The 12,647-nt window shown below is 43.6% G+C and overlaps 2 protein-coding genes across 2 annotated transcripts; both read left to right on the forward strand.

The window, feature by feature from the left end:
- Window positions 1–5,292: 5,292 nt before the first annotated feature.
- On the forward strand, window positions 5,293–6,551 carry LOC122400591. The gene is made up of 2 exons (XM_043402115.1): window positions 5,293–5,308; window positions 5,620–6,551. Exons 1-2 carry the CDS (start codon window positions 5,293–5,295, stop codon window positions 6,549–6,551), a joined length of 948 nt encoding a protein of 315 aa, XP_043258050.1.
- Window positions 6,552–6,599: 48 nt separating this feature from the next.
- On the forward strand, window positions 6,600–9,614 carry LOC122400592. The gene is made up of 3 exons (XM_043402116.1): window positions 6,600–6,686; window positions 6,807–8,026; window positions 9,356–9,614. Exons 1-3 carry the CDS (start codon window positions 6,600–6,602, stop codon window positions 9,612–9,614), a joined length of 1,566 nt encoding a protein of 521 aa, XP_043258051.1.
- The last annotated feature ends 3,033 nt before the right edge of the window (window positions 9,615–12,647 follow it).

A 12,647-nucleotide genomic window follows, 5' to 3' on the forward strand; every position in this document is an offset into this window, starting at 1 on the left:
CGCTAGTTTTTCATTACGTGTCATGAGTAGTGACAACGCAAAGAAACAGTACATTTCCTCTAGTGTCGTGTTTTGTTGAGTGTCCATGTTGTTATTGCTCTTTTGAGCAGAATAATAATTGGTCTCATCTACAATACAGGGTGTAAACGATAACTTTGGCAAAAATCATAGGGTAAGCAGAGGCCCCATAGGCAAGTATTTTAAGCATGGGAACCCGTGTCCGGAAATGCACCAGTAAAAAATTACGGCGATCTTTAACTTCCGTCTTTAGCGCCTGATGGATAGAAAACCCATCGTACTGGAAACTGTTTCTTTTGAGGTGTGTCAGTCGTGTAGGTGACAAAGATGACAAACATTGAAAGTTTTACGATGAACAACGTAAACATTTAATGAAATCATGGTCAAGAAACAATAAACTAAAAAAAGTTTGCCTACCTATCAGGCGCGAAAGACCAAAATTAAAGATCGCCGTAATTCTTTACTGGTGCATTTCCGGACACGGATTCCCATGCTCAAAATACTTGCCTATGGGACCTCTACTTACCCTATGATTTTTGCCAAAGTTATCGTTTACATCCTGTATATTCTACGAGCTCCTGATAAAAAAATAGTTCGAAGTAATCGTTAATTTTTGACGATCTTCCCATTTTCTTCTTGTGTCCTGAATTTTTTGAGGAAAATTTATGAATCCTTGGTGCGAAATTTTTCGATGTCCATTGTTTTAAGTAGGACGGGTTCTACAGTAACCTGAAGATGATGATTATTTAACACAGTTTATTTTCGCGTCGGCGTGCCTTCGCGCCATCTTAAAACAAAAGCCACGCGCCACGCTACCAACTTCCCTGCTGCCTTGTCCCGTGCTCCCCACTCCAACCTCGGCACTCCGTCCAATTCACATGAGCCTCAGCCCGATACACACTGGTTTTCCGACCGATCCGACAGTCCATGTTGTGTTGCACTGGGTGTCCTTTTATATTATCGTATTATCGTCAATTAACTCTGCTTCTGATTCTGAAGTGCTGCATATATTATTTCTCCGTCGTCTTTTACATCGGTGGACATTATTTTCATTTTCAGAATCGGTTACTTCAGTTTCAAACATAATATTATTTTTATGCTTTGTATTCATTCTGAAAGGGCCTAAACTATTTTTGTAAATACATTTTCAAACAAAACCCTAACCTGAACATTCTAATTTTTAAGAGTTAAGAATTATACCTTAAGCCGATCTATTCCTAATTCCTGTAAAAACCAAATATGTAAAATCGTTTACTGCCGAATGGATTCGATAGAATATATGGTATAAAACAGTAAACAATCGCCTTGATGTTTGTAGTTTATTGCGTAATACGTTTAGATATGGTTTTAACAAAGAGCAGTTTTAAAAAGTTTTAAGAAATGATTAATCCAATATGTCAATAAAATCAACGGAGAATGCTCTGCCGATAACGAAAAATATTGTCATTGACTATAGATGGTACTTGTACAGATCATTTCGATGCCGCATATATGCGGCGCCCGTACCTACAGGTCGTCGAGTGGATGCCGCATACATATATGCGGCGCTCGGCGCGAAAGGGATAAAGCAGAATAAGTGTGACGAGCTGTGATCGGCTACATCGGTAGATCACAGGCATACGCCGTATGCGCGCTTGCCGCGTCACGAAATCCATGTATTTGAACATTTACCGGTTTGTCTCTCGCGATTAGCCGCGGAATTGAAATCTCCTCAATGAGATGGAGTTACACCTCGAAAACGTTGCACGCGTTGTGTACACTTAATGGGTTCGATTCGTCCCAATCGATTTTCAGTTGCCATAATGCCTGCATGAATATTTTTGCCTTGACTATTACCGGACCAAGAAAACCCAATGGGTCAAAGAGTTTGGCGACGCGTGATAGTATGATCCGTTTCGTGATTTGATTACGTGCGTTACTACGAGTAACTATATATTTAAAAACGTCCTGTTCGGGATGCCATGATAAACCTAACGTTGTCTATTCCTTGTCGCATTGAAATGTAAGTGCGGATGGGTCGCTGCTAGTCGCCGACGCACAATGGTACCGTTTTCCGAAAATGCGCTAAAAACCATTTTCTGACTGATCACATACAATATCTTACGAGGTATTGAAGATATCAACAAAATGTTTCTACAAAAGTGAAAATCGAACGATGACGAGTATACACGTCGATCACAGAGTAAGTGTTGCTGTTAAAATATTAGATCAGAAAGATGGGTTTATTTTATAAAACTGACAATTTTATTACTAATATTTACTTATTTGGTTAACATAAACATATATTACATACATATTAAACGAAAAACGCAAGAAAAATTAATCGGCCTTCAATGGTCTCTCAGCGCCTGGTCAGCGTCACGCATTTGTCCCGTGGCGGACTATTCCTGAAGGAACCCTATCATAAATCAGTTTCCCGACTTTTGCTTTTGCCGCTTTTACGCTAACATTTAAAACACCTTATCATCGCTGTTAACTCCGTAGGTGGTTCGGGGAGTTAATTATGTAGCAAATCAATGTCTTCTTCATTTACAAAAACAACAATTTATTCAAAACAAAGAAAAACAATATTTACTATATCGATCACTTGTAAAGTGCTCTAGTAAAGCCGTGTCCCCACTGGGTCGGCAAAGAAATGGCTTTGCCGCGGTGCATAGCAGTGGCAGGGCCGTGCCGCCTTGTGCCGCCTTTTCCGCCTTTTGCCGAACGCTGTGCCGACCGCTGTGCCGACCCAGTGGGGACGCAGCTTAACAGTTCACATTTAAAAGGAATATGACTTGTAAGGTGATATCCTTGATAATGCCCACGTTTAAGAAGTACAGTTCTCTTGTTCGCATCCGGTGCGAAACCAAGTTCTTTGAGAACACCGAATTCTGGAATTCAACCCATTTTGCCTTGTCCCGGCCTCGTAGCCCAAGAGGAAACCTCCGAATCTCCCTCTTGGTGTCTCCTTGGAGGCGTCTATGTTCGGATTGGGCCTCGTCTTGCCCAATCCGAAATTTGGACAATTTTTGGATTGTGCAACGCCCACAACCTGGTTTGTTTCATACTGCAAATCAAGGTCTGCAGGACGTTGCACAATCCTTGGGTTAATTTATTACCCATTCTTGTTCTTACGGTCCTAGTCCTGGTGGTCAACACGTGAGGGTTTGCGTTACATCAATTGCCGTCGAGGGTGGTCTAACCGGGGACCGTTTCCAGAGAAATCTGAAACCGGCATCCGGCCAGACCTAGTCCTTTAGAAATTGCATGCAGTCCGTGAAAAATTGTGACTCAAAAACGGCACTGTTCATTGTCGACTGCAGCGGAAACCCTTCACGTGGCGGCAACTGTTCCGACCGATGCGGAACACCTTTTGCGATGATTCTCGAAGGTCCGTTTATGACACGGACGGGAGTGTTAGTTTATTTCGCGTTTAATGACCAAGAATATTTTAGAGTTTATTTTTCTATTACCGGCAATCTCATTTTCGCGATAGTAAAGTTTATTTCAGTCACTTCGAGTTTTTCCATTTATTTTAGCCTTTAGAATTTCGTTTCGTTTAATAACCGACCGAATCATAAACCTGGAGCGGCCGAAGGGTCGGCCAAACCATGTGCGTAACGGTTGTTGCCGGGCACGGTCAACCTGGAGGCATCCTTGGCTGCATCGCTGGGCCTTCGAGAGCACCCCCATGCGTCCCATTGCCCTCACCCCCGCTCTATCGGGGTTGGCAAAAGGGCGTTAACATTAGTCAAAATTGTAGCCTAAGATCCTGATTGGGGATACACACAACCAATCCACTCGCGTGGAAAATCTTCGAGGTTTCTTGCGCGGACCCCGGACACTCTCGAGCAGACTAAACCAAATTCGCAAAGAAGACACATCAACCATAGTCTCAATAAATAGTCGTGCTCACCAGAGCGTATACAAATCAAAGTTACAGTCCACATACATTTTTTGATAGGACTTCAGAATTAGCTGAAGATTCCTCCACGTCGTTTAATCGTCGCTAAAATAATTGTCGACGCTGCGACGCATAAACATTTTTGGTCCTTCGAGCCGGATAGTGGTTCCGGCTACAATATACAATATCGCGCTTGAGTTGGACAGTGGTTCCAGCTATTATACAATATTGTACTCCATTTGGGGAGACATTGGGCAAAGACCAGTGGACGCTAATCCAGGAAGCAGATTCAGAAGGCGAATTCACGAGAAACCAACGAGCCAACGACGTTCCTGCACGAACGACAGCAGCCAAGCGAAGCAGTGAGTGGTAGTTGGAGAATCATTCGACGACGGTGATCAATCGTCATACAAGAAGCAGAAGGAGTGCATCAGCATCCTATCAGCAGCTGAGCAGTATCGCATCTAGCGTCCAGAGACGGCAGTATCGCAATAATCTGTATCGGTGAGTGCTAACGATTCACTTTCCAATTAATCTATCCCATCCACTTGTTTCGATCTCGATAATATGACACCCTCGTTAGAATCTGCTGACCTTAAAGCATTGAGAAGGCGTCGCGCCGCGGTTAAGGCCCAACTAACGCGTTTAAAGTCATTCCTCGCAGAGCAGCGCGAAATCTCGATCGCTGTATTGGAAATTCGCTAGTCCAAATTAGAGCAAATATTCAATGCCTTTTCGGAAGTGCAAGTAGCTATTGAAATAGCAAACGAAGAATCTGACCATACGCCGGAATGGGAGTCGTTCGAAGAATATTATTATAGTGCCGCGGAAACAATCAGCGAGCGGTTGAAAGAACAACGCGGAATTAGCGGAACCGTGTCCGCAAATCGAGTAGTAGAATCGCCAAATACAGTTAGACAAACTAGTTCACTTTTACGCAAGATAGAAATTAAGCCATTCGACGGCAATCCCGTAGAGTGGCATAGTTTTCATGACACCTTTAAGTCCCTAGTGCACGATAATGACGAGTTGATCGGTGTGCAGAAGTTTCATTTATTAAAAAATGCGCTTCGTGGGGAGGCTATCGCAGTAATTAAAGCATTGAACGCGACAGAAGGAAATTATTTGGTGGCTTGGGATTTGTTATGCAAGCGATGCAACAAACCCAGAAAAATTATAAACGCACACTTGCGATTGTTGATCGATCTTCCGGAGATCACTCGAGACACCCGGAAACCTCGGACAGTTAGCAGAGCAGGCTCAAGTACACGTAAACGCATTAAAGGCCATAAATCAACCAACCGAGCATTGGGATGCATTTTTAATACATATCGTGTCTAGTAAACTAGATAAGAATACTCGCCGCGCATGGGAGCGTACATTAGAAGATGAGGAAATTCCCAAGTTTAAACAGTTCTTAGATTTTATCAATAAATATGCGCGCGGGGATGATCTTGGAGCGGATATCTTAAATTCTTCTAAGACAAACAACACTCATGATAGGTTGCGCCCCAAGACTCAGGTTCGCAATCATTCGTACATATCAACGAACGAGCAACAGCAAAATTGTGTAATGTGCAAGGGGGAACACCCAATTTATTCATGTACCCGGTTTCTGCAATTGTCCGCTCGCGATCGTTTAAACATAGTTAAGAAGGCGAGACTTTGCATAAATTGTTTACGTCCGAACCATGTCGTGATTAATTGCCGATTAGGAAATTGTCGTAAATGCGACAAGAAACATCATACGTTGCTTCACTTTCCGACCGAAACACCAGTCGGGACGAGCCAAATCTTATCCATCCCATCAACATCCGCGGAAGGCATTAAGACCACCTTGACCGCGTCGTTCGATTCGGAAGTATTGCTCGGCACCGCTAGAATCACGATTTTAGACAAGCACCATAAGCAGCACGCGTGTCGCGTATTATTAGATAGTGGCTCGCAAACCCACTTTATTACGCAGAAACTCGCGGAAAGGCTGCAATTGAAGCAGAAAAACATAGATCTGTCGTTTTCCGGTTTAGGGCAACTCAATACAAATGCGAAGTATTTAGTTCAAACCACGATAAAATCGCAAACTAGCTCATTTAATGCAGAGGTAACATTTATTGCCTTACCTTCGATTACGGGGAGGTTGCCGTTGCGCCAGGTCAACCTGAGCGATTTCCATATACCGAGGCACGTACAATTGGCAGACCCAGAGTTTCACAAACCAGGGGAGATAGATGCACTTATTGGTAGTGCGTTGTTTTACAAATTATTAGAAACGGGTCAGATTAAACTACATAGACCCTCCGTCATATTGCAAAATACGCAAGTAGGTTGGATAGTTACCGGCGAGGTAAATAATCAGATAATCAGCAAACAAGGTAGAGCAAGTCAAGTGTGTCATGTGGCTACGTCTCTTGATGCCGAAATTAGTAGATTTTGGACAATCGAAGAACTTCCGGAGAAAACTTTCTTGTCCGCGGAAGAAAAGGAGTGCGAGAATCACTTTAGAGAAAACACAACACGTAACGAACGCGGACGATATATAGTTAGGTTACCGTTCAATCAAAACCGGGATCTTCTCGGCAACTCGAAGATAATGGCTTTAAAACGATTTTATAGCTTAGAGCGCAAGCTCCAGTCGAACTTAGAGTGAAAAACACAGTATACAGAATTTTTACGCGAATATTTAGAATTAGGGCATATGACGGAGATAGCGAACGAGCAGGATAGCGTAGGGTATTATCTACCTCATCATGCAGTGATAAAGGAAGCAAGCTCGACCACAAAGGTTAGGGTAGTATTTCACGCCTCCGCGAAAGGTAGTTCCGGTCTGTCATTGAATGATACTTTGTTAATTGGCCCGACAATACAAGATACATTGTTTTCGATACTTATTCGATTTCGTCAGCACGCGTTTGTTCTCATAGCCGATATGGAAAAAATGTATAGGCAAATTATAGTTCATCCAGACGACAGAAAATACCAAAGAATCCTATGGCGCGAATCGACGGCGGAAGCAATCAAAACATTTGAATTGAATACGATCACTTACGGCACCGCTCCTGCACCCTTCTTAGCCACGCGTTCATTGAATCAATTAGCTAAAGACGAAGCAAAAAATTTCCCTGTAGCGGCAGAAATATTTACACGCGATTTTTACATGGATGATTTGCTTACGGGAGCAGACAGTTATGAAACAGCATTAGACATCAAGCAGCAATGCGTCGCGTTAGCTAGAGCCGGAGGTTTCCATTTGCGACAATGGACCTCCAATGACACAAGGTTGATTGCTGATTTGCAACTTAAAAATCAGCAACAATCATTATGTCTAGATCCGTCACAAACAAAAAAGACACTAGGCGTATATTGGAATCCAGCGAATGATCAAATTAGTTATTCGTTCAAACAAATATCGCTAGAGCAATCTCGCATTACCAAAAGAGTGCTTCTATCACAGATTGCACAATTGTTCGATCCAATCGGTTTGCTTGAGCCAGTAATTATCAAGGCAAAAATCGTAATGCAGCAATTATGGAAATCGGCTGTCGACTGGGACGAACCTGTTCCCCAAAGAATAGAACAAGCGTGGATAGAGATAAGAAACGAGTTACATTTACTCAATAGCTTTACACTTCCGCGTCGAACCGCCATACAAAATGCAGCATCGCTCGAACTGCATGGGTTCAGTGATGCTAGCGAAAGCGCATATGGTGCATGTATATATATCAGGTCCACTAACGAACGTGGACAACACGCAGTAAATTTATTATGTGCAAAATCAAGGGTTGCGCCCTTGAAAACAATATCGCTACCGCGTCTCGAACTTTGCGCGGCCAGGCTCCTTGTAAAATTGTACAAGGAAGTTAGGAAGGCATTGCATAAGATAGAGTTTAAACAAGTTAGATTTTGGTCCGATTCCACCATCACGTTACATTGGATAAAAACACCACCACATCTATTAAAAACGTTCGTTGCCAATCGGGTGAATGAAATACAAACGGAAGCTCGTCCGAACAAGTGGTTCCATATCGCAACAGCAGATAACCCTGTAGACTTTGTTTCGAGAGGACAACTTCCCTCTCAGCTGTTGGAGAACACAATGTGGAAATTCGGCCCACATTGGTTAGGGTTAGATGAATCTCGCTGGCCGGTCACTCACTTAGATGCAATAGAAATTCTAGAGAAAAGACGCCCCATAACTCTAATTACGCAACCATCCGTAGAGTTGCTAAATAAATACTCATGCATTGATCGATTGAATAGAATTCTAGCATATATCCTCCGTTTTTGTAACAATGCAAAACGCAATAATAAAAAGAGTACAGGCCCGTTGTTAGTAGCAGAAATTCGAAACGCACATTTTCGAGTGATTAGATTAGTTCAATTAGAAGCATTCCCATCCGAGATAGAAAATTTAAAGAAAGGCAAAAGTATTTCGAAAAAGAGTAAACTAGTTAGCTTAAACCCATTCATCGACGAGAATGGGATTATAAGAGTCGGTAGCAGGTTAGAACACGCCCTGCTCAGGTACGAACAGAAGTACCCCATAATATTACCGCACAGACACCATATTACCGAACTCATAATTAGACAGGTACACATGAGACAATTCCATTCCGGGATGCAAGCCACCCTACAAACAATACGATTGAAGTATTGGCCTATATCTGACAAGAGCATTGTCAAACAAGTATTACATAAATGCATTCGCTGTTGCAAATACAACCCCAAGACACCACAATACCTAATGGGGAATTTACCCAAAAATAGAGTTACGTATACACGCCCATTTGAAGCCGTAGGAATCGATTACTGCGGACCCTTTCTTATTAAAGAGAAGAAATTTAGGAATCAAACAAAATTGAAATGTTACGTGGTCGTTTTTGTTTGTTTCGTAACAAAAGCAATACACTTAGAATTAGCCACCGATTTAACGACAGAATCGTGTCTTGGAGCACTTAAACGATTCCTTGCGAGAAGAGGAAAACCGCGTCATATTTATTCCGACAACGGCACTAATTTTGTAGGCGCGAAAAATGAAATTAGACAGACGCTTGACTTCTTACGGGCTAATGAATATAAAGACAAGATGCAGCGGTTCCTAACACAAGAAAACATTGAATGGCATCTGTCTCCTCCGCGCTCTCCGCATTTCGGAGGACTTTGGGAGGCTGCAGTACGGTCATTCAAAAGGCATTTGTACAAAACAATTGGTGACGCTATGTTCACGTACGAGGTATTCTATACGCTAATCGTTGAGATCGAAGCAATTTTAAATTCTCGTCCTTTGACACCTATATCCTCTGATCCCAACGATCTCCTAGCCCTATCGCCCAGCCATTTCCTTATAGGTGAGTCATTAGTGAGCCTACCGGAATACAATTTTGCTGATACGCCAATCAACAAGCTGTCACTCTGGCAGCATATCCAGAAAATCAAACTCCATTTTTGGAGAAGGTGGCAAACCGAATACTTGCAGGAGCTGCACACTAGGAGCAGATGGCACCTTGGAGACGGAGTAAGCCTTAAAGAAGGAACTCTGGCGACCATCCGAGATGACAACTGCCAACCCTTGCAATGGCAAATGGGACGGATAATTGCGTTACACCCAGGCGAAGATGGCGTGGTTCGCGTGGTCACCATCCAGACCCCGCACGGCATGTATAAACGTGCCTTGAAGAAGGTGGCACCGTTACCAATCGAAACTAACACCTAGTTCGTCGTTATATGTATCATATGTATTATTTATGTACAGTTGTAGGATAATTAGGATTAAGAGCCTCACACTTCAAACCCTCTCACACATTTACCCAGGTATATAACACATTTTCATTTGTATATTTCTGACTATCTTGTAGTTATATTGTAATGTTAGGTATATCTTGTATCGTGCGCCACAGTTAGGTTTATTGTATATCCAGACATACTTCAGTCGTTTTGCATAACACAACATATCACAAGTTAGAGAATAGGCATAGTATCCCGCCTCCGCGTAATAGTAATACAACACTACGTTAGAAGTTGATCGATTGCATCGATCAACGGGGGGGAGTATGTTCCGACCGATGCGGAACACCTTTCGCGATGATTCTCGAAGGTCCGTTTATGACACGGACGGGAGTGTTAGTTTATTTCGCGTTTAATGACCAAGAATATTTTAGAGTTTATTTTTCTATTACCGGCAATCTCATTTTCGCGATAGTAAAGTTTATTTCAGTCACTTCGAGTTTTTCCATTTATTTTAGCCTTTAGAATTTCGTTTCGTTTAATAACCGACCGAATCATAAACCTGGAGCGGCCGAAGGGTCGGCCAAACCATGTGCGTAACGGTTGTTGCCGGGCACGGTCAACCTGGAGGCATCCTTGGCTGCATCGCTGGGCCTTCGAGAGCACCCCCATGCGTCCCATTGCCCTCACCCCCGCTCTATCGGGGTTGGCAAAAGGGCGTTAACATTAGTCAAAATTGTAGCCTAAGATCCTGATTGGGGATACACACAACCAATCCACTCGCGTGGAAAATCTTCGAGGTTTCTTGCGCGGACCCCGGACACTCTCGAGCAGACTAAACCAAATTCGCAAAGAAGACACATCAACCATAGTCTCAATAAATAGTCGTGCTCACCAGAGCGTATACAAATCAAAGTTACAGTCCACATACATTTTTTGATAGGACTTCAGAATTAGCTGAAGATTCCTCCACGTCGTTTAATCGTCGCTAAAATAATTGTCGACGCTGCGACGCATAAACATTTTTGGTCCTTCGAGCCGGATAGTGGTTCCGGCTACAATATACAATATCGCGCTTGAGTTGGACAGTGGTTCCAGCTATTATACAATATTGTACTCCATTTGGGGAGACATTGGGCAAAGACCAGTGGACGCTAATCCAGGAAGCAGATTCAGAAGGCGAATTCACGAGAAACCAACGAGCCAACGACGTTCCTGCACGAACGACAGCAGCCAAGCGAAGCAGTGAGTGGTAGTTGGAGAATCATTCGACGACGGTGATCAATCGTCATACAAGAAGCAGAAGGAGTGCATCAGCATCCTATCAGCAGCTGAGCAGTATCGCATCTAGCGTCCAGAGACGGCAGTATCGCAATAATCTGTATCGGTGAGTGCTAACGATTCACTTTCCAATTAATCTATCCCATCCACTTGTTTCGATCTCGATAATATGACACCCTCGTTAGAATTAGCTGAAGATTCCTCCGTGTCGTTTAATCGTCGCTAAAATAATTGTCGACGCTGTGACGCATAAACAGCAACAGTCGCACATAAATAAATTCGTTATGCGAACTGATAAACGGTTTCAGCCGGTGCATACGGAGACGCATGAGTTCATCTCAAATTATTCATATTATTTATTTGTTTGTTTTATTCCGGCCTCGTGTAAGAAACAATGAAAACTAGACTAATCAAGGATGATCCGTGGCCGTTATGCGTTGAATGATGCGACGCAGTCAGTCGTTTAGACGGAAGTGTCTTTCCCGGCCTGGGAAAATGTTCCTGTCGTGCCCTTTGTTCAAAGGGGAAAGCGTCGGAATTTCCAACACTCGGCCAGCCTGCATCTCCGTCCTCAAGCGGTCTCCCATCACGTCCTGGTTTTCGTCTACGTTGCGTTCTGTAACAAGAAAATCAAAGCCTGACCTGAGTACCCAGCCAATTTATCGTTGTTGGCCCAAAGTTTTCAACCAAGCCCTTTCTCCAATTGACAAAAGATTCATCCTTCGACGATACTCCCCTTTTCCACCCTTTTTCGACGGCGTAGATCACTGGTCAACTGTCGACGATTCGAAACGGTGCCTCGTCGCGAGACATTCGTCGACGTCCTTGGGTTTTCCAATGACGTTGAGTGCTGCGGTCTTCTTTGTCGCACGACTGCAACTCTGCTTGTTGTCACGTTGAGTTGATACAATCACGTAATAGTGGCTGGGTCCTCACTATTACCGTGATATCGGGTTCATCGTCATCCGATAGTGGCTAGACATCACTATCGGCATGACGGCATGGTACAGTCATACAACGGTGGCAACAACATCACCGTTGTCATGACATTGAGATCATACCCCTTTCGATAGAGGCTAGACATGACTATCGTCAGAGTGGTACGGTACAATCACGTAATAGCGGCTAGATCATCGCTATTACCGCGATATCGAGATCGTCATCATCACCCGATAGTGGCTAGACATCACCATCGGCCTGATGGCTGAAACGGTCGCGCAATAGTGGTGAGGTGGTTGCGTTGAGAATATGAATGGGTATTCAATGAAATCGCAAAGTTCGCCTTGTACTCTTTATTATGAAGGTGTTGCTCGCTGGGTGTCGTGGCGAAGACTGATTTCCGTACAAAATAACTTTTTTCCTCGAACTCTTCGCAGTCGCCTAATTGGTTCAACCGATGCGTCGAAGTTAACCAATTAAGCATCTTGCAATTCCGAAGTCACCGCCTACTCCTTGCGCCCTTGACGCGCTTTTTGGGAAAGGCGATGTGACTCGGTGGAGGTAACTTTGTCGACGGAAGTTTGGCAATGTAGCGGATTTTCCTCCAGGTCCAGGCCTGGTGATGTCATCCGCCGAAGGTCGCTTGACCTGGTGTTGCAGCCCTTCGGAAATCCATGGTTTATGACATGTGCAATATGCCACTGAGGCCGTTCGAAACCTTCGACGAAAAACATACCGGCTAATAAAACGCGTAAGAAACGGCTTTCTCAAAAGTGGCCTTTTCGACTTTGCTTGTCGTAAA

Source organism: Colletes gigas, unplaced genomic scaffold, assembly GCF_013123115.1.
Source record: "Colletes gigas isolate AHSC1104 unplaced genomic scaffold, ASM1312311v1 Colletes_gigas_Sc00019, whole genome shotgun sequence".
In the NCBI taxonomy this organism is placed as follows: Eukaryota; Metazoa; Arthropoda; class Insecta; order Hymenoptera; family Colletidae; genus Colletes; species Colletes gigas.